This window comes from Xenopus laevis, chromosome 2L (genome assembly GCF_017654675.1).
Source record: "Xenopus laevis strain J_2021 chromosome 2L, Xenopus_laevis_v10.1, whole genome shotgun sequence".
Taxonomy (NCBI): Eukaryota; Metazoa; Chordata; class Amphibia; order Anura; family Pipidae; genus Xenopus; species Xenopus laevis.
The window spans coordinates 174,351,001-174,373,585 of record NC_054373.1 but is presented as its reverse complement, the minus strand read 5'-3'; the positions used below and the strand labels follow the sequence as shown (position 1 = coordinate 174,373,585).

The window sequence follows — 22,585 nt, the reverse complement described above, 5'->3', positions numbered from 1 at the left end:
CAATCGCGTCGCGCGTTTAGTTCGCTGGCGAGTGACGTCGTTCTCCGCGCTCATTGGCCGAGCGCCGACACAGATGTTGCCCTAGATGCGACTGAGATGTTGCTGCGTAGAACTCCCAGCATGCATCAGGTTACAGATTCGGAGATTCCGGCTCATCGTGAAAGTGTGTTACTAGCAGCCGAGGCTACTATAGGCCATTTGCTTAAAATATTGCGCAAGATGCGCTTTATGAATAAAAATGGACATCAAACAAACGTCCCCATTGCGAGACTTCTTTGTATTGCGGTAAATGTAATCCGCACGCTAAATGTGGAATCTGATTGGTCCGTTGAGTTGGGAACGCGTGCCAATCGTTTTAGCCCCGCCCACAAACTCGCTGGTCCTTCCTAAGAGCTGCTAGTGCTAAGATAGTGTAAGGTCTGTGTAATTGAAACGGAGGGACTGTGACTGTGCGACCCTGCAGCGACACGGGAATCCAGATAACCGAAACAAAAATGGCGGCTTCTGCTGCGTATCCATGGAGGAACACGGTGAGAGGGAGGGGCGGAAATGCTGTTGACTGAAGAGTAGCGTTGTGGGGGCGGAAAGGCTATTTTTTTCTAAGCAATAAGGCAATAATTAAAGTTATATAGACGTGTGTGTCATTGTTATGGGAATAAAGTGTCTGCTTGGTGTTTTATTCTCTGTATTGCTGGGCCTGACAGGAGCCGCTGATTAAAGGGCTTGTTGTTTATTATTAAAGGAGTGGTTCACCTTTAACTTCTAGTTATAGTATCTTACAGAATGACCCATTCCAAACAACTTTTCAATTGGTCTTCATTATTTATTTTTAGTATAGTTTTTTTTTAATTATTTGCCGCCTTCTTCTGACTCTTTCCAGCTTTCAGATAAAAACAAATGCTCTGTAAGGGCAGAGACTTGGATTACCACCTGGCTGGTATTTTACTGGCCCGGCCGGTAAAAATGATGGCGGATCCCAATGTTATTAAAAGGGGAAAAAGGATAAATAGGAAGGCCGGTAATTTTTTCCAGAAAAGGTGGCAACCCTAGCAGAGACTAGGGTTGCCACCTTTTCAGGAAAAAATACCCGCCTTCCTGTATATTTATCTTTTTTCCTTATTATTAACTTTAGGATCATGGCTGGTATTTTACCAGCCTAGCTGATAAAACACCTGCCAAGGCCGGTATTACAAATTTTACCCTTAACAAAAGCCCTTACCTTTTCTTCATCTTCTTGCCAGCGCGAGGTGGCCCCTTTTGCAGCACTACCCCTGCAGCTCCCTCCCTTTTTGCATCGCGGTCCGCTAGGGTTGTCACCTTTTCTGGAAAAAAATACCGGCCCTCCTATATATTTATCTTTTATCCTTATTAATAACATTGAGATCAGTCATCATTTTTACCGGCCAGGTGGCAGCCCCTTTAATTCTCACCCCCACCACTGGCTGGTAAAATTGTTTTGAAAAGGGGGCAACCCTATCAGAGACATGCTCAGATTAGGGGAGATTAGTCGCGCAGAGACAAATCTCCTCTCCTTCGGTGCGACTAATCTCCCCAAACTGCCTTCCCGCCAGCAGGACGGCACTCGGAGCGCTTCGTTTTCTGAAGGAAACTTCGGGCGACTTCGGAAAACAGATTTACATTCTAGCTGGCGGGAAGGCAGTTTGGGGAGATTAGTCACCCCGAAGAAGAGGAGATTTGCCGCCGGGCGACTAAATCTCCCCGAATCTGAGTGTGTGTGTCTCTGCCCTAAGGCTACAAATGTATTGTTATTGCTACTTTTTATTACTCATTACTGTATTTAGGCCTTTCCTATTCATATTCCAGTCTCTGATTCAAATTAATGCATGGTTGTTAGGGTAATTTGGACACTAGCAACCAGATTGCTGAAATTGCAAACTGGAGAGCTGCTGAATAAAATTCTAAAAAAACTCAAACTACACATAATAATAAAATTAAAAATAACTGCAAATTGTCTCAGAATATCACTCTCTACATCATACTAAAAGTTAACCTCAAAGGTGAACAACCCCTTCAAATTAACTTTTAGTATTTTGTAGAGAGTGATTATTTGGAGACAATTTGTTCTACATTTATTTTTATTATTTGTGATTCCTTAGTTATTTAGCTTTTTATTCAGCAGCTCTCTAGTTTGCAATTTCAGCAATCTGGTTGCTAGAATCCAAATTACCCTAGCAACCATGCATTGTTTTGAACAAGAGACTGGAATATGAATAAGAGAGGGTCTGAATAGAAAGATGAGTAATAAAAAGTAGCAATAACAATACATTTGTAGCCTTACAGAGCATTGTGCCCCCCTCTTGAACTGCATGGAATACAGGTTGGAAAGGCTCATTACCAACCTGTATGGCAGCAGTAAGAAATGCAGAGATGTGCAACTGTACATGCCAAAGGTGCAAGAGTGCTGGCCCAGAACCAAGGTTGCTTTCCAGCTGTGTCTCTGTTTATGAGGATCATACAGGCACAGAACCAGAACACGTGACTAACCAGTGGTGTAACTAATTATTTTCCAGACCCCCAAAATGTCTGGAGTTTGACCTCTTTTTTGGTGGAAATTGAAAAAAGGCTATATGTTACAGGATAAATAATGGATAACATTATGTTCTACAGAGCTTATCTGCTGTGTAGCCTGAGCTTTTTCTCCTTTGAATGGCTGCCCCTATTGCTACAAAGCGGCTTATTTATATAAACTATAATAGTGTTTCTGAAGCAAACACATCAGTTGTACCTAGGGTTGCCACCTTTCACCGGCCGGTGCTAGGGGCGGTAAAAAGGGGTGGGGCATGGCATCAAAGTCGTGCGATTGGCCAGGCGGCAAGAAAAGGTAAATTTTTAGGGATATTACAAATTTACCGGCAGCTACATTGCCGGCAAATTTGTAATACTTTCCCCGGTCTTTGCGGGTGATTTTACCGGCTAGGCCGGTAAAATACCGGCCGGGTGGCTACCCTAGTTGTACCAGTGCAGAGCAACACTGCGTTAAATTTGTATTACTTTAAAACACTTATCTTTTGTTGTAACTGTCCGTTTAATTACTAGGCACGTACAGTGCTGACTATTCTGTGTGTTTATTTTTTATAGCCGCACAGTCCCATGGTGGGGAATTCTAAAGACCGATCCAGAACTGATGGACAGTCAGCGAGCTCCTATGTGCCCTTCCCTAGAGGAAAACCATTCATTAACTCAGAGCTGCTCCATTACCCGGGCAAACCAGTGCTTGCCTATCCTGAAAGCAACAGCAGAGGTGAAGAGCTTGGTACTAATCTATCAAGTGTTTTTACATATACTTTTATGTGCTGCATTATTTTACCCATCTTCTTCCTCCCCCTCCCTACCCAGCTCATCATTTTGTCATTTGTATAGACATAGTACAATGTTCTACTACTTGTTTATGTGTCATTGTTCCCATGTCTTTAAAACAATAACATGAAACCGTGGTACAATGAATAGCAGCTGTTAATTATTTATACACCGTACCTTTAATGTATCGACTATAGTGTATCATCACGCATATCGTGTCTGTCTTCTGCTGCATTTGTTGAATTTTATTGAGCCTCAGAAAAATAGATTTTAAGCTGACAAGCATATTCAGGTTAATTAAAGTTGTAGCTACAAATTATTGGAGAAAGTTTTAAACGGGATATTACCGTACATTTGCTATTGTCTTTTATTTTTTCCCCCGAGGGTTTTGAATTATTTAGCTGTTTGTTCTGTGACTTTCCAGTTTGTAAGCGGAATTGCTATGGTTTTGCCCTAGCTAGCATGTGGACTCGATCTTAAGCATAAAAATGAATGGGGGACAATTAAGAGCTGCATTTCTGCTGATCTGAGAATTGGTTGGAAAATGAAACACTTTGAATGGCTCTGACAGTTGCCATTTACTAAAATGGGTGGTGCAGGAAAGCAAGGCTGTGAGTACTTTTTGTAGGGCTGCTATTAATCACGTGGTAGCCTTGCACACTCACCCTTGATCCACCCTGATCATGCCTAAATACAATGCTCACAATTATACAAAGCCACACCCACCTGCTCTCCTGCAAACTCCACAGCTCTCCTGCAAGCTCCACCTTCTCTGCTTTCCTGTAAGCTTTCCCTCCTGCAAGCCACACCCACCTGCTCTCCTGCAAGCCCCATCTGCTCTCCTGCAAGCTCCACCTGGTCTCCTGCAAGCTCCACCATTTCTGCTCTCCTATAAGCCCCACCTTATCTTCAGCAAGCCCCACCTTCTGTCCTGCAAGCCCCACCTGCTCTCCTGCAAGTCCCACCTGCTGCAAGTCCCACCTGCTCTCCTGCAAGCTCCACCTTCTCTGCTTTCCTGTAAGCCTCATCTGGTCTCCTGCAAGCTCCACCTTTTCTGCTCTCCTATAAGCCCCACTTACTCTCCTGCAAGCCCCACCTTCTCTCCTGCAAGCCTCACCTACTCTCCTGCGAGCACCACCCCTTCAAGCCTACACGTTGCACCTTCTTGTCTTTTATGCTCCCTCTGCCACAGGCCCCTTGACTGGATTACCTCCTTAACCCCATATCTTATTTTCCCAGTTTTATTTGTGCACTGAACTGTTCATTTAAATCTGATGTCTAAATGTCTCCTCCCCTACAGCTATCTTTTCAGCTTTAAAGAATCTTCAAGAAAAAATCCGTCAACTGGAGCTCGAGCGATTAAATGCTGAACAGAGTATGAAGCGCCTCTCTGATGAGACACTGGAGTTCAAGGGACACCTGGACATAAAAAACCATTCTAGGGAGAGACTAGAGGAGGATGTGTCCAAGCAGAATAAAGGTTACTCATTATTAATAACAAGAGGACATCAGCAAGCATGATACTACATACTGTGTTATTGTTCTCAAAAGGGGCCATGCCTATCGCTATATCTGTATATTCAATACAGGGCTGTATCTGTAATATGCTTTGTCAGATCAATATTAAATCTCATCCATAGACTATAAGAAAGTAGACCGTAAGTCAGCATTCTTGCACAACCTTGTGGTATTGCTAACCACAGCCCCTGCAAATACAGACACTGATTGCTTACTCTACTACTCTTAAAAGAGAATTCAACCCTAAACTTAAAAAACCCTACCCTACATAGACCCCCAAGCCCAAGTGTTACCCCGGGCAAATGCCCCTAACATTTTACTTACCCCTCGGTGCAGATTCGAGCATTGAAGTTCACGGGCACCATCTTCAACCGCTTTGGTAGTCTTTGTAATGAGACTGGCGCTTCGGCAATTTGCGTGAGTTTCGGCACAAGCGCAGTTGTTGCGAGACAGAAGATTGCTCCGACTCCACATGCGCCTACATGCCGGCCTCATTCTGAAGATTTCCGGAGATAAGAAGATGTCGCCCGTGAACTCCGATGCCTGAATCTGCACCGAGGGGTAAGTAAAACATTAGGGGCATTTGCCCGGGGTAACACTTAGGCTGGAGGGAGGAGAGTCTATGTAGGGTTGGGGTTTTTTACGTTTAGGGTTGAATTCAACTTTAACTGAGTTGGCCTATAGGCCATATATGATCACATTTAGCTTGGCTTAGCGATTATTACACTTTTACTTAAGGCACATTTATCAAAGGTCAGATTTCGAGTTTTTACAAACGCCTCTAAACTAACATAAACTTAAAATTGGACCAATCGAAATTTATTTAAGAAATCAAAATTTTCAAACTCGAAGGAATTAAATTGTCACGAAAACTCGAATCAAATTCGTAACAAATTTGATTTGAATTTAAAATAAACTCGATTTTAAGGTTTTTTTCCTCAGATGTCAGGAAGGCTACAAACATCACCAAATTGATCTCTGGACCTCTCCCATTGACTGACACAGTAATTCAGCAGGTTTTAGGTGGCAAATAGTCAAATTTAAGCACTTAAATGGCCAGAGTATGATAAATCTCTAAAATCGAATTTGAATTCTTTAAAAAAACTGAATCGAATTTGAATAACTCCCTAGTCGAATTTGACAGTTTTGACCATAAAAAAATTAGAAAATTAAAATTTTCAATTTGACTTTTGATAAATCTGCCCCTTCGTGTCAAGGACCATGTGCTATTTTTCTCTGGCAATGAAAACACTGACTTCAAAAGGCTGTCGCTGTGCACATGGTGAATTTCTGCATGTGTGTGCAAGGCCTAATTGAGATTTATTAGATCAGTGCACTAGCTGCAAAGTATTGTTGTGATGAGTGTGTCATCCTTATGCTTTTTCTTGCTAGACCTGTGTGGTCAGTTGTCGGCTGCAGAAAGTCGATGCCACCTTTTAGAGGAGCAACTTCAATACATGAGAAACATGGTAAAAAACGCAGAAAGCGAGAGAACATCTGTACTGGAGAAGCAGGTAAGGTCCCTTTAATCGTATACTTACTAGCTGTAGATTTGAAGCCCCCATATTTACACATTTGTACATTAGCAACCAATCTGCAGTTTCCAGTCTGCTACAAGCCTAGTTCTGTTACAGGTAACCATTGAAGGCAACCGAGTTCTAGAAAAACTGAATATACAAGCCAAATTCGAGAAGCTGGATATGCTGGAGCAGGAATACCTGAAACTCACTACAATGCAAGTTCTTGCCGAGGTTAGTAGGCGCTTTATTTACACCTTTATATTCAAGAGTTTACAGAACTCTACCTCCGTTAAATTTTCTGCAATATGAATGTCCGGTTTCCCACACTCCTGCTGTTATGAGCAAGGTTTAGTTATAGTTAATCCCTATTTGCCATGGAATATGTTACTGGGGAACTTTGCATCAGTTGTCGACTACATTCCTTTGAGCAGCTGTGTATGTTTCCATGTAGAACAAACTAAGATAACCTGTAAGAAATAAGGTCTCAAAGTACTGACTTCACCCAGTAATGGAAGTGGTCCAGTTTCACCGCCCTGAACCTTCAGCTAGGGAAGCAGATCAAAAACCTTATTGTAGTAGAGCAGGCACTCTCAGTCTTCCAAACAGACATGTAGAAAGATTATAATTTATTTGGTACACATAGAAGACGCCTAACGCATTTCGTATGTCAGACACTTAAACCAGCCTATGATAAAGGGGCAGATTTATCAAGGGTCAAATTGAAAATTTGAATTTGATGTTTTTTTATGGTCAAAACTCAAATTCAACTAGGGAGTTAATTAAATTCGATTCGAGCTTTTAAAACAATTCTAATTAGTTTTTTGAGATTTATCATACTCTGGCCCTTGGCGAACTCGCATTCGACTATTCGCCACCTAAAACCTGCCGAATTGCTGTTTAAAGGAAAACTATACCCCCAAAATGAATATTTAAACAACAGTTTACATCATATTAAGTGGCATATTAAAGAATCTTACCAAACTGCAATATATATTTAAATGAATATAGCCCTTTTACATCTCTTTACAACTTTTAGTATTATGTAGAGAGTGATATTCGGAGTCAATTTGCTATCGGTTTTCATTTTTTATTATTTAAGGTTTTTGAGTTATTTAGCTTTTTATTCAGCAGCTCTTGAATTTGCTTTTTAAGCAGTCTGGTCGCTAGGGTCCAAATTACCTTTGCAACCATGCATTGATTTGAATAAGAGACTGAAATATGAAGAGGAGAGGCCTGAATATAAAGATGAGTAATAAAAATTGTCAGTAACAATACATTTGTAGTCTTACAGAGCATTTGTTTTTTAAAAGGGGTCAGCGACGCCCATTTGAAAGCTGTAAAGAGTCAGAAGAAAAAGGTGAATAACCATAAAACTAAAAAAACAAATAATGAAAACCATTTGAAAAGTTGCCCTTCTATAACATACTAAAAGTTACCTTAAAGGCGAATCGCCCCTTTAAGTCAATGAGTTTTTTGCAGCCTTGCTGACATTCAAGTTTTTTTTCGGAGAAATAAACTCGAATCAAATTCAATTCGAGTTTACAGGTCGATTCAATTCATCCGAGTTTTAAATATTCGATTTTAATTAAAACATTTCAATTGGTCCAATTTCGAATTTAGGGGAGTTTTTAAAAACTCACATGAATTCGAAAATCGACCTATGGTAAATGTGGCTCTAAGGGGCAAATTCACTAAGATGCGAAGTTGCGCCAGGCGCAACTTCGCCGCACTTCGCCAGGCGTAGTTTCGCCAGCGCTCCGCAAATTCACTAAAATCCGAAGTTGCGCTCAGGGGTAGCGTAAGGTTGGGAAGTTGCGCTAGCGTTGATTCGCTATGTAAAGCGAAGTTACGCTAGCGAAGGCTAATTTGCATACGGCGCCAAATTCAAATTTCAATGGAGGAATACGTATCAGCACTACAAATGCCTAGAAAACCTTCAAATCAGCAAATACAAATTTTATTTTGCCCTACACATGTGCCCACTGTCTAGGTAAGTTGCCATGAGTCAGGAAATGTAGGGGGGAAGGAGGGGAGCCCCAAAAAAATTTTCGATCTTTTTCAGCCTATCACCCATAATGTAGAAAACACGCCAGCGTTTTTTGGGACTTAGAAAAAAATTTGACTTTTTTTGAAACAATCCCTATCTACTCTATTGCGCTTCGCCAGGTCTGAGGTGGCGAAGGAAGTCTAGCGTAAAAGGTAGCGTTCAGCACACTGCGCAAGTCAGTGAATTTGCGTAGTTACGTTGCTAGCGAAAATTCGCCAGGCGTAAGGTTGCGAAGTAACACTAGCGAAACTACGCCAGCGTTCGTTAGAGAATTTGCGCAGTAACGAAAATGCCAAACGCTAGCAAATTAACGCTAGCGTTCGGCGCTTCGTGAATTTGCCCCTAAGTGTCTGAGGTACTAAACTCGGCTACTTCCATGTGTACCGAATAAATTATAATCTTTTTACACGTCTGTTTGGAAGACTGCTCTTTGAGTGCCTGCTCTACTACAATACTACAATTTAAGATAACAACCTCCCTCATTGCCCCCTATTACCTGCCTCTTTCCTTAAAGGACCAGTAACATCAAAAAATTTAATTGTTTTAAAGTGATAAAAATATAATGCAGTGTTGCCCTTCAGAAACACTACTATTGTTTATATAAATAAGCTGCTGTGTAGCAATGGGGCAGCTATTCAAAGGAGAAAAGGCTCAAGTTACACAGCAGATAAACTCTATAGAACATAATGTTATCTGTTATCCATTAGTTAACCTGTGCCATATAGCCGTTTTTCAATTTCCTCCATTGCTCCACAGCAGCTTGTTTATATGAACTATAGTAGTGTTTCTGAAGCAAAGAGATCAGTTTTACCAGTGCAGGGCAACAGTACATCATATTTTCATTACTTTAAAACACTTTCAGTTTTTGGTGTTACTGTTCCTTTAAGATGACAATGCACCAACACATTGAAAAAGGGGCCTTTTGTGTTTTACAATCGCTTTCTAGCATTTGGAAGAGGCTAAGCATAACACAGAACATATTGTAGGAACTGAAGCAGTGTCTTGTGTTTTGAACAGAGCTGTTTATGTGAAAATATGTGCTAAGACTTTTTTTTATATAATTTGTAATTGGAGTTTTTTTACGTCATCACCTTACTTACCCTTTAAAGAAATATGTCCTGGGGTTTTCCTGAAAACAGTACACGAAGCAACCCCTATATATCCACTAGGGATCATTTTGCTATGATAGTCTACAGAGTGGCTGCCCTCCATCCCATGTCATGCCAATCTGTGCCCCTGACTCACTTTTTATAAATGGATTATAATATTACTGAAAGGTTTTTTAATGTGACAAAGAACGTATTTAAAGGACAGTCTTAAACTAGGTGATTATTGTCTTTATAGAAGCAAAGCAAAATAAAATAATCACCTTGGTAGATGTATCAAGGGAAATTTAAAAATGAAGGTCTAGTGCCCTTCTACATAAATATAATGTTTGTTCATGGAGAGATTCTGTACACACACATTTATGTCACATGACAACATTTGTTTTGGGTTTTTTTTAGAAAAAAATCGGTGAAATCGAAGAGAAACTGAGAGAGGAGGAGCATCAGCGCAAACTGGTGCAGCACAAAGCAGCCCAGGTAATAATACTTTTGCTCTTCAGCACGAGATCGTGTCTGAAATGCACGGTTAATTGCTACTTTATTCTCTAACTTTAAGTGCAACAGCATTTTGGATGTGTGAATTTTAGTAGTTGAAAGCGGTGCTTAATGATGCAAAATCTACCCTTTGTTGCCTGCAATAGCAACATATATGAAAATGCAAGAGAGTGCGTTATACCCAAGTGTCGGTCACCTGATAAAGCGGACAAGGATTTTCTGCTCATTTCCATAGGAGGCAGTAGGGGGCGGTTTGAATCTATTTTTATTCCATTTCCTTATCAACATAAGGCAAGGGGCAGATATCAGCCAGCCAAAATCCACAGACTGATATCTGCCCCTGTCCACTAGCCAAATCTTCTTGTCTGCTCGCGTCTGGAAGCCTTGTCCGCTCAGTCGCGGACAGTCTCGTCGGATTTCCGCTCGAAATGCAAAGTCTTCCTTTTCTTTGCCGAAATCTTCGAAGTCTGTTTGCACCGTAGCTGACACAAGGCTTCCAGACACGAGCAAACAAAGGCATGGCTAGTGGTCAGTGGCTGAAATCAGCCTGTAGGTTTTGGCAGGCTGATCTCTGCCCCGTCTGGCAAGGAATTTTTACAGTATAAAAACTGGGTAAACAAATAGGCTGAGCAAAATAAAAAAAAATTCCAATATAGTTAGCCAAAAATGTAATGTATAAAGGCTGGAGTGACTGGATGTGTAACATAATAGTCAGGACACTATTTCCTGCATGCAGCTCTTGGTTTCCACTGATTGGTTACCAGGCAGTAACCAATCAGTGATTAGAGGGGGGGACCACATGGGACATAACTGTTGCTCTTGCATCTGAGCTGCATGTGGCCCTGTGTGACTAACACAGCGTAAGAGAGCTGCAAAGCAGGAAGTAGTGTTCTGGCTATTCTGTTAGACATCCAGTCACTCCAGCCTTTATACATTACATTTTTTGGCTAACTGACTACATTTTTTATTTTGCACAGCCTATCTATTTACCCAGTTTTTATTTTTACACTGAACTGTTTGTTCCTTTAACATTATTGAGAAAGCTTATCCCAGCAAAAGGAAATGGCTTCTCTGCCATTATAAAACAGTTTTGTGAAAACTGGAATTATTTATCTTAAAACTGCACCAATTAGACTTTGATCATATAATATAAAAAGGAAACGAAAGGAACCTGGAATAACATTGACCAGTTTTGTTCTAAACTACACCCAGCACATTCATCTACACGGAGGTGGCAAATTTAGTTTTCCTAAAGTTTATATTTTCTCTTTTCCTCTAGCTCCAGACAGGGTTGGAAACCAACAGAATTTTGCTCCGTTCCTTAACACCTCCAGCAAAACAAGTGAAAGCAAAGAGCACAAAGTCATTGCAGCTGGACAAGGTATTTGTTCCTTCTGTGCTACTAGTTTTCTTTGTGGGACTAATTAGAATTTGTTTCCAGTGCTTCCTGTAGCACATAGTGTATATTGTAGACTTTTGCATATGGGTGACTACATCATTGTACAAGAAATCATTGGAATTGAAATCTATGACCATCTAGCTGGTAATGCACTACATATATATATGTCCCTTTCTTTATTTCACTCCAGAAGTTCACCCATTCCAGTGTTTCACACTTACAGCCCCACTATCACCTGAGCTTAGGAGATGTGCCCTTTGTTGCTGGAAAGGTAGGTACTGGGATCTTAAAGGGAGAGCATTGTATCTCTTCCATCTATTTTTTCTTAGGGAATCCAGTATACGTTAATATTGCACAGTTTGTCTATGCTTCTGTTTTGAGTAAATTAAGTGCTATTATAGCTCTTCTGGGCTCAATGATACTTTAACAGCCCAAAATTTCTTGTGAGAAACTTAGATATGTTGTAAGTAATGTATCAGTTTTTGCAGATGACACAAAACTGTCAGCCCAATTAATTCCATCCAGGATGTGGCACTTGCAACAGGATCTTAACAAACTGTCAATCTGGGCAGCTAAGTGGCAAATGAGATTCAATGTTGATAAATGTCAAGTCATGCACCTGGGATGTAAAAATATCCACTTATACCCTTAATGGGACTGCACTAGGCAAATCCATTATGGAAAAGGACCTTGGAGTCCTTGTAGATGATAAACTTGGCTGTAGCAAGCAATGCCAGTCGGCAGCATCAAGGACAAATAAGGTCTTGAGCTGTATTAAAAGGGGCATAGAGTCACGAGAGGAGGGGGTCATTCTTCCACTTGTAAGGCCCCATCTAGAATATGCCGTACAGTTTTGGTCTCCATCACTCAAACAGGACATTATTGTATTAGAGAGGGTACAGAGAAGGGCAACTAAGCTGGTAAAAGGTATGGAAAATCTTAGCTATGAGGAAAGACTGGCCAAATTGGGGATGTTCACACTGGAGAAGAGGCGCTTAAGGGGTGATATGATAACTATGTATAAATATATAAGGGGATCATATAATAATCTCTCTAATGCTAACTAGTAGACCCTTCCAGCAGACATGAGGGCACCTATTCCGAAAAGAAGAAAGGGGTTTACAATGAGAGCTGTGAAGATGTGGAATTCTCTCCCTGAATCAGTGGTACAGGCTGATACATTAGATAGCTTTAAGAAGGGGTTGGATGGTGTTTAGCAAGTGAGGGAATACAGGGTTATGGGAGATAACTCATTGTACAAGTTGATCCAGGGACTAGTCCCATTGCATCTTGGAGTCAGGAAGGAATTTTTTCCCCCTCTGAGGCAAATTGGAGAGGCTACAGATGGTTTTTTTTACTTCCTCTGGATCAACTAGCAGTTAGGCAGGTTATATATAGACTTAAAAGGTTGAACTTGATGGACGTGTGTCTTTTTTTCAACCAAACTTACTTTGTTACAGTGTGATTGTCCCCTGTATACAGCTATACATGTGCATTAGAATGTGCCCTTTTGAAATCATGTCTTTCTGAATGTGCTTGATAGCATCTATTTTTTTTTTTTGTTCTTTCAGTCCACTGGCACCAGCTATTCCGTGAGAGCCAATGTCCAGCATGTCTTGCACCTAATGAAGCAGCATAATAAAGTCTTGTGCAATGACCGAGTCGTGAACGATCAGCACTTTGAAAGGAAACAGAGTGCAGTAAGGTGGACGACAGACCCAGTTTTATCTTCTCGCTCTTACCAAGACCTATCAGAGGTTTTGCTCACACTGGAGGATGAGTTTGGCCAGATGAGTTTGTAAGTTATTATAGAACTGCAATACTGTCATTTTTAGGGGGTGATTGCTCAGCTAAAGATGTGGACCACCACTGGGGCCATTCTATATGATAATTGTATTACTTATACATTATTCTATTTGAATATTTGAATGTGGCATGGAATGTTAATTTCATCATGCAGCACACCTCCTATAGGTTGCTCATTTATAGCAAACAAACCATGACGATTTTGTACTGACCTATATGTGCTTTTTAATCCTACAATCTGTACTATGATGAATCACTTTCCTTCAAAAAGAAAAGACAAAACTCTTTGCTACTCACTTATATGGTTAATTTTAAAAGTGGAAGAGCAATTTCAGCAGGAGGAGGGTCTTCCATGTTTGGCAAAAGGCATTTCTGATTATTGCAACAGAATTTGAGGGACACACAGGGCCCTCTGGGAGAAAAAGCCTAAATAAATAGTTTTTAACAGGTTGGGAGGTTGAGAATATGATGCTGAATCTGATGAGGATTGCACAGAGGCTACCCCTGTTATCGTAAAAGCTTGGTTAGACACTTTGCTGAAAAAGGGTAATGATATTGGTCCTCCATTCCCTAGTAAAATGTACCTTGTCTCTTACCTTGAATTGGGTAAAGTGGTGGACTATAACTATATTGGAAACATTTTTTATTTTGCACAGCCTATCTATTTACCCAGTTTTTATTTTTACGATGTACTGTTCCTTTAAGCAAAGGATCACCTATAAAATCAATCTACTAACATTCAAAGCCCTTCACTCCTCTGCTCCTCACTACATTTCTTCTTTAGTCTCGCTATACGTTCCTGGTCGTCTTCTCCGCTCCTCTCAGAGCCACATTCTCTTCACACCATCCACATCCACTGCCACCTCTTGTCTCATACTCTTCTATCTTGCTGCTCCTTATCTCTGGAATTCCATACCTAAATTCCTCCTTAAAGGGATACTGTCATGGGAAAAACATTTTTTTTCAAAATGAATCCGTTAATAGTGCTGCTCCAGCAGAATTCTGCACTGAAATCCATTTCTCAAAAGAGCAAACAGATTTTTTTATATTCAATTTTGAAATCTGACATGGGGCTAGACATTTTGTCAATTTCCCAGCTGCCCCTGGTCATGTGACTTGTGCCTGCACTTTCGGAGAGAAATGCTTTCTGGCAGGCTGCTGTTTTTCCTTCTCAATGTAACTGAATGCGTCTCAGTGGGACATGGGTTTTTACTATTGAGTGTTATTCTTAGATCTACCAGGCAGCTGTTATCTTGTGTTAGGGAGCTGCTATCTGGTTACCTTCCCATTGTTCTTTTGTTTGGCTGCTGAGAGGGAAAAGGGAGGGGGGCGATATCACTCCAACCTGCAGTACAGCAATAAAGAGTGATTGAAGTTTATCAGAGCACAAGTCACATGACTTGGGGCAGCTGGGAAATTGACAATATGTCTAGCCCCATGTCAGATTTCAAAATTGAATATAAAAAAATCTGTTTGCTCTTTTGAGAAATGGATTCAGTGCAGAATTCTGCTGGAGCAGCACTATTAACTGATTTATTTTCATAAAAATTTTTTTTCCCATGACAGTATCCCTTTAAGGACTCCTCTCTCAATCTCTTCAAGAAAAAACGAAAGTGTCTACCTTTTGGAGCACTAGAACATTTGTCTAGTCCTGGTACCTACCTGTATTAGACAGGATATAGTTTTTTAATTATTTGCTTTCCTCTTCTGACTCTTTCCAGATTTCAGATGGGGGTCGATGACCCCGGCAGTTGAAAAATGAATGCTCTGTCAGGCTACAATTCTATTGTTATGGTTACCCTTTATTTCCTATCTTTTAGGCCTCTCCTATTCATATTCCAGTCTCTCATTCATACCACTGCCTGTTTAGACTAATTTGGACCCTAGCATCTAGTTAGCTGCTAAAATCCATACAATTCCATACAAAAAAATTAATTAATTAAAAAAAACACATATAATATGATGAAGACCAACTGCAAAAAGCACTCTCTACGTCATATTAAAAATTTAGAGTTTGAGTGAACAACCCCTTAAAAGCATGAGGAGTTGGAAGGCTGCTGTCTTTTTATTGTTTGTGTTCTGCTTTCTGGCGGGGGAAGCCATTGTAGGATGGAAGTAAGGGCTACAACACATGTACATAATAATTAGACATAATGGTTAATTCAAATAATTTGTCTTCTAGTGACCACCAAGAATTGGTAAAGCAAATCCAAGAGGCTCACTCAGATCGCTTAAAGGAGGACCTAGAAAGAGAGCTGGAGGCTCTTGTTAAAAGGATGGAGGCAAAAGCAGACCAAATCACTAAAGTACGGAAACATCATGCAATGGTGAGTCTCCCAACACATTTATGTATTGTACTGTTGGAAACCTTGAAATTTTAGGTGTTTAGATGACCGCTACTAAAAAGTTTTCTACCTTCTGTATGTTAGCATGCTGGCTGCAGGGGATTTGGGCAGTAAGAAACTCCCAGTTAATTCCCCACAAAGGGAAACTGGTCCAAACCCCCAAGTTTCTTGTAGTTTGGGAGTGGGAAAATATTACTGAGGGGTCCGTTTACTAATGCGGTAAATCTGACTTTAAGTTTCCGCATGTTATCGCTATTCGCAGCGACTAAGTTTATACTAAACAGCGATGTGCTCAGAAGTCATTGCGATCAGCTACGTTAACGAACCAGCTTACGTTAGCGGTAATTTTAGCGAGTTGCGAATTTTCTGGCAACAAATTAAGTTTTTGCGGATATTTATGCTATAAAATAGTCTTGTTTTATGGCGGTTATTATGGCAATTTTTACTGTGACATTTATGGCCAGAAATGCATCTTCAAAACTCATAGGGGCAAATTCACTAACAATCGTAGTTTCGCCAGGCGCAACTTCGCCGCACTTCGCCAGGCGTAGTTTCGCCAGCGCTTCGCAAATTCACTAAAATCCGAAGTTGCGCACAGGGGTAGCGTAAGGTTGCGAAGTTGCACTAGCGTTGATTCGCTAAGTAAAGCGAAGTTACGCTAGCGAAGGCTAATTTGCATAGGGCGCCAAATTCAAATTTCAATGGAGGAATACGTATCAGCACTACAAATGCCTAGAAAACCTTCAATTCATCAAATAAAAATTTTATTTTGCCCTACACATGTACCCACTGTCTAGGTAAGTTGCCATGAGTCAGGAAATGTAGGGGGGAAGAAGGGGAGCCCCAAAAAATTTTTCGATCTTTTTCAGCCTATCACCCATAATGTAGAAAACATGCCAGCGTGTTTCGGGACTTAGAAAAAATGTTGCCTTTTTTTGAAACAATCCCTATCTACTCTATTGCGCTTCGCCTGGTCTGAGGTGGCGAAGGAAGTCTAGCGTAAAAGGTAGCGTTCAGTACACTGCGCGCGTTAGTGAATTTGCGTAGTTACGTTGCTAGCGAAACTTCGCCAGGCGTAAGGGTGCGAAGTAACACTAGCGAAACTACGCCAGCGTTCGTTAGTGAATTTGCGCAGTAACGAAAATGACAAACGCTAGTGAAGTAACGCTAGCGTTCGGCGCTTCGGCGCTTAGTGAATTTGCCCCTTAAACTTTATTAACTGATGATTATACCGTCCAACAACATCACCAGCGTGACACCAATCAAACATGTCTGCATCATATAAACCCTTCTGCCAACAAAATCATAGGAACAAGAAATGATACCAGTCAATCTCTTTGCTTCATAGAAATACACAGTTTAATGTAGCCAATCAAAATGAAACCAAAAAAGCGTAGGGGCTGACGAATCCTAGGACTGTGATGCCGCTGCCAATAATACGATTCTGAGCTGAAACTGCTGCTGTTGCACCAGATAGAAGCAGAAGCCAAAACATCCTGTCAGCAATAGCTACAGATCTCTCTCCTGTCAGCAAAGAATGATGGGTAAAAAAAAAATAACTATTATGGGATATTTCCTGCTACTTGAGAATTTTTTGGCGAAAAAATACTTTTATGCCACTACATAGGTGGCGGTAAAATGTTGCGAATATTCTTGCGTAAATTTAGTCTTTTGCACATTTTGCTGTTTAGTAAACCAGGCGTTAATGTGTACGTAGCGTTATTTTCAGCGAATGCGATAACTGGCGAAAAGATATATTTTTTTATATTTACCGCAGGTTAGTAAACTGGCTAAAGCATATTCAAATTTGACTATATTTTGTGCGAATATTTTTATTGCGCTTTAGTAAACGGACCCCTGAGTGCTGCTTTCTATAAAGTCTTGAGTTTGTGCAGTAAATGTAAAATTCTCCGAATTACAGAAAGGCCATCTCCCATAGACTCCATTTTATCCGAATAGTAATTTTTAAAAATGATTTCCTTTTTCTGTGTAATAATAAAACAGTAGCTTGTTCCAGCCTATTGGATTTATTTAATGTTAACAAGATTTTCTAGTAGACTTAAGGTTTGAAGATTTGTTTACTGGAAAACCCCAGGTCCTGGGCATTTTGGATAACAGGTCCCATACCTGTTTTGATATTCTGCGAGGATTTTGGAAGGTTCGTTCAGTTTTACCGAATGCTTCCTCTAGTGGCAGAATGCAGAATTTATTAGTACCATATATATTCGAGTATAAGCTGAGTTTTTCAGCCCCCAAAATATGCTGAAAAACTCAACCTCGGCTTATACTCGGGTCAAGCGCAAAAACGGTCGCCGGCGTCTAAGAATAGTCGCCGGCGTCCAAGAATAGTCTCCAAGAATATTCGCCGGCATCCAAGAATGGTTGCCGGCATCCAAAAACGAGACGCCGGCACCCAAAAACGAGACGCTGGCACCTCCAATGGGAGCAGAAACCCTCAATTTTTTGATTGAAACTTACCAGAAGCTGCTGCATTTCTCACCCTAGGCTTATACTCGAGTCAATAATCTTTCCCAGTTTTTGGAGGTAACATTAGGTACCTCGGCTTATACTCGGGACGGCTTATACTCGAGTATATACGGTATGTAATATTCTGGTGTTGTATAAATCATAGGGCCCCCACAGTGGCCCCCAGTCATGTATCACACCACCCACATTCCTGAATACTGCTCCTGTACGTGATTGTGAGTAGTGCCATGGGAAGGTGGCTGTCCTGTCTGTCGGTCCATATGGTGATTGCCAGCCAGAGCATTTGCAGTTAAAAGTCAAGACCAAATTGTCTGAACTGTTCAGTCTCCTGATTAGCAATCATTACCATGAACAGTAAGAGAAGTGGATAAAACCAGTAGTCTTCATCAGGCTACCACAAGGTAGAAAATGTTTAAAGGGGAACTATTGTGAAATTTTACTATAAGCTTCATCATACTGATATAAGAAACTTTGTAAATACAATCTATTAAATATTCTGTATTGTTTCTGAAATAATCACTATTGCTCACTCAGCATCTGTTTCTCTTCATTCTGTCTTCATGCAGCAGTTGGGTGTCAGATATTCATTGACAGTTAGATCCAATATATCTTATAGGGGAGCTTCCTTTCCTAGCAGATGTATTAGAGCTCACTCAAGCAACTGATTCCAGTACAAACAACATCTAACAAAATAACTGACTTTTGCACAAATCCTGCATGTAGAGAGTCATGATGTCTGGTGATTTAATAGAGTGAGCTCTAATACATCTTCTAGGCAAAAGGCCTAAGGCCCCCCCTATAAGATATTTGATTGATTTGAGGGTGGGGTGCATGTATGTGGAAGATGTTGCTGTGAACAAACAACATGCGGTCAAAGGATCTCTCCATGCAGATGAAACAAGCCATCCTTAAAGGGATACTGTCATGGGGAAAAAAATTTTTTTCAAAATGAATCAGTTAATAGTGCTGCTCCAGCAGAATTCTGCACTGAAATCCATTTCTCAAAAGAGCAAACAGATTTTTTTATATTCAATTTTGAAATCTGACATGGGGCTAGACATTGTCAATTTCCCAGCTGCCCCTGGTCATGTGACTTGTGCCTGCACGTTAGGAGAGAAATGCTTTCTGGCAGGCTGCTGTTTTTCCTTCTCAATGTAACTGAATGTGTCTCAGTGAGACATGGGTTTTTACTATTGAGTGTTGTTCTTAGATCTACCAGGCAGCTGTTATCTTGTGTTAGGGAGCCGCTATCTGGTTACCTTCCCATTGTTCTTTTGTTTGGCTGCTGGGGGGGAAAAGGGAGGGGGTGATATAACTCCAACTTGCAGAACAGCAGTAAAGAGTGATTGAAGTTTATCAGAGCACAAGTCACATGACTTGGGGCAGCTGGGAAATTGACAATATGTCTAGCCCCATGTCAGATTTCAAAATTGAATATAAAAAAATCTGTTTGCTCTTTTGAGAAATGGATTTCAGTGCAGAATTCTGCTGGATCAGCACTATTAACTGATTCATTTTGAAAACATTTTTTTTTTCCATGACAGTATCCCTTTAAGCTGCACAAACAGAAAAAAACCATCAGAGAAATTGCTACAATATCAGGAGAGGCAAAATCTACAGTTTGGTACATCGTGAGAAAGAAAGAAATCAATGGTGAACTCAGCAACACAACAAGACCTGGACTTCCACGGAAGACAACAGTGGCGGATGATCCCAGACTCATTTCTGAGAAACCCCTTGACAACAGCCAAACAAGTGAACAACACTATCCAGGAGGTAGGCCTATCAATATCCAAGTCTACTATAAAGAGAAGACATAAAAGTAAATACAGAGGGGGCACTGCAAGATACAACCACTCATAAACATCAAGAATAGAAAGGCTAGATTGGATTTTGCTAAAAAAAAAAACAAACAAACATCTAAAAGAGCCAGCACAGTTCTGGAAAAACATTCTTTGGACAGATGAAATCAAGATCAACCTCTACCAGAATGATGGCAAGAAAAAAGTCTGGAGAAGGCGTGGAACAGCTCATGATACAAAGCATAGCACATGATGTATAAAAGATTTGGGAGGCAGTGTGATGGCTTGGGAGTGCATGGCTGCCAGTGGCACTGGGACACTAGTGTTTATCCATCATGTGACACAGGACAGAAGCACAAGAATGAATTCTGAGCTGTTCAGAGACACTGTCTGCTCAAATCCAGCTAAATGCAGTCACATTGATTGGGAGGTGTTTCATAATGACCCAAAACATACAGCCAAAGCAACCCAGGAGTTTGTTAGAACAAAGAAGTGGAATATTCTTGAATGGCCAAGTCAGTCACCTGATCTGAACCCAATTGAGCTGCATTTCACTTGTTGAAGACTAAACTTCAGACAGAAAGGCCACAAACAAACAGCAAGTGAAAGTCGCTGCAGTAAAGGCCTGGCAGAGCATTAAATGGAGGAAACCCAGAATCTGGTGATGTCCATGAGTTCAAAGGGTTTCAACCAAGTATTAGAAATGAACATTTTATTTTCAGTTTTAATTTTTAAGGTACAGAACTAAAATTAGAAAAAAGTTGTCTCTGTCCAAAGATTTATGGATATAACTGTATTGGATCTAACTGTCAATGATTATCTGACACCCAACTGCTGCATGACAAGAGAATGAAGAGAAAAGGAGGGATAGTGAAGATGAACTTGATTATTTCAGCAACAGCAGAACATTTTTAATTGATTGTATTTAGAACGTTTCTTATTTCAGTATGCTGAAGCATAAATTACATTTTCAATTTCACGACAGTTCCCCTTTAACTGCACCTATCCAGTAAATCTATGTACATTTATACATGTATTTGGTGTAGTATGATCGTTTCTAATGTGTTTATTCTTTTCTTCAAATGTTGTTCTCTTTCCAGCTTGGAAAATTATTTGGGCAAGCCAAGGTTAAAAAGAAAGCCACCAGTGATGCACAGGCAAAAGACAAGAAGCAGTTTAGGGATGGGAAGGAGACAGCAGCAGCACACGTGAGCAAGGACAAACCTGGGGAAAAGAGCAGGAGGAGCCTTCAGCTGTTGAGGGACATGCAGACATTGCAGACTTCCCTGCAGAAGGAGGACATTAGCTGGGACTGCTGAATAGCCACTTGCACTATGAGATACGTCTCAGGGAAAGGGATTGCTTTACCTCTCCTTCCTTCTCTTGTCCTGCCCTCACTCTTAAACCCACAGAGCTTGCACTTTCTGTGCTCTCTGCATGGGTGAGAGGGTGCGAGGTTATCACCAAAGCCCAGTTTAAAGTGCCTGCAGATCCTTGACATCACACTCTGGGTTCTGTTCCAAGGGCTTTTTCTTTGCAACCAATCTTTCATGACAAACTGCAAGGAGCGAAAATTGGCCACGCTTTGCAACGTTATACTACCTAACACTGAAACCTCACTTGCCAGAACTGAAAGGCTATAATCCTTAGCTCGTCGGCTCTTCTGTAAGATCACAGCATTCTAGTTTGCCCTTGATATATCCTCTATTGGCGGTCACCCATTATCATTGCAGAATGCATCGACGGTGCTACAGGCAGAAGACTGGAGTTGTTTTACCTCAAGGTGGTGAGTCCTTAAAGGGATCCTGTCATCGGAAAACATGTTTTTTTCAAAACGCACCAGTTAATAGAGCTACTCCAGCAGAATTCTGCACTGAAATCCATTTCTCAAAAGAGCAAACAGATTTTTTTATATTCAATTTTGAAATCTGACATGGGGCTAGGCATATTGTCAATTTCCCAGCTTCCCCTGGTCATGTGACTTGTGCCTGCACTTTAGGAGAGAAATGCTTTCTGGCAGGCTGCTGTTTTTCCTTCTCAATGTAACTGAATGTGTCTCAGTGAGACATGGGTTTTTACTATTGAGTGTTGTTCTTAGATCTACCAGGCAGCTGTTATCTTGTGTTAGGGAGCTGCTATCTGGTTACCTTCCCATTGTTCTTTTGTTTGGCTGCTGGGGGGGGGGGGGGGGTGATATCACTCCAACTTGCAGTACAGCAGTAAAGAGTGATTGAAGTTTATCAGAGCACAAGTCACATGACTTGGGGCAGCTGGGAAATTGACAATATATCTAGCCCCATGTCAGATTTCAAAATTGAATATAAAAAAATCTGTTTGCTCTTTTGGGAAATGGATTTCAGTGCAGAATTCTGCTGGAGCAGCACTATTAACTGATTCATTTTGAAAAAAATTTTTTTTCCCATGACAGTATCCCTTTAAGGGTCAGGGCACACAGGCAGATTTGGGGAGATTAGTTGCCCAATTGAAAAGTTGCTTAGAATTACAACATACTAAATGTTAACCAAAAGGTGAACCACCCCTTTAAATCTTCATGCACAAAATGTGACCAGAATGAAAGCAAAAGGAGGAAACTATAATTGTATCAAAATAATGGATTTTGTTGTCCTTCTCTCCAGTGCCTTTCTCTGTGTCCGTTACAGTTATTGTGACCAAGCATCTGAGCAAAGTTTTAGTGCATTTTGGAGATTTGTGCAGTTGCTTTTGTTGCCAGACAGGATGTTT

At 40.7% G+C, this 22,585-nt stretch overlaps 1 protein-coding gene across 3 annotated transcripts; it reads left to right on the top strand.

Annotated features, from left to right (window-relative positions):
- The first annotated feature begins 184 nt into the window (after positions 1 to 184).
- On the top strand, positions 185 to 21,730 carry cep57.L (centrosomal protein 57kDa L homeolog). 3 transcript variants are annotated; one of them, XM_041582696.1, is made up of 12 exons: positions 185 to 530; positions 3,100 to 3,262; positions 4,619 to 4,798; positions 6,229 to 6,350; positions 6,471 to 6,587; positions 9,909 to 9,986; positions 11,284 to 11,385; positions 11,594 to 11,674; positions 12,975 to 13,201; positions 15,392 to 15,536; positions 19,586 to 19,817; positions 20,944 to 21,006. In XM_041582696.1, exons 1-12 carry the CDS (start codon positions 495 to 497, stop codon positions 20,973 to 20,975), a joined length of 1,515 nt encoding a protein of 504 aa, XP_041438630.1. In that variant the 5' UTR covers positions 185 to 494; the 3' UTR covers positions 20,976 to 21,006. The 3 variants fall into 3 exon arrangements, with proteins under 3 accessions (XP_041438630.1, XP_041438631.1, XP_018103260.1); XM_041582697.1 differs by lacking the exon at positions 11,594 to 11,674; XM_018247771.2 differs by lacking the exon at positions 19,586 to 19,817 and having other exon boundaries at positions 220 to 530; positions 20,944 to 21,730.
- Positions 21,731 to 22,585: the final 855 nt, after the last annotated feature.

Excerpts from the sequence above, each read along its gene's own strand:
- cep57.L (XM_041582696.1), top strand. The coding sequence starts at position 495 with ATGGCGGCTTCTGCTGCGTATCCATGGAGGAACACG. Across the intron at positions 6,588-9,908 it reads CAATGCAAGTTCTTGCCGAG|AAAAAAATCGGTGAAATCGA; the intron begins GTTAGTAGGCGC and ends GGTTTTTTTTAG. Across the intron at positions 13,202-15,391 it reads GAGTTTGGCCAGATGAGTTT|TGACCACCAAGAATTGGTAA; the intron begins GTAAGTTATTAT and ends TTTGTCTTCTAG.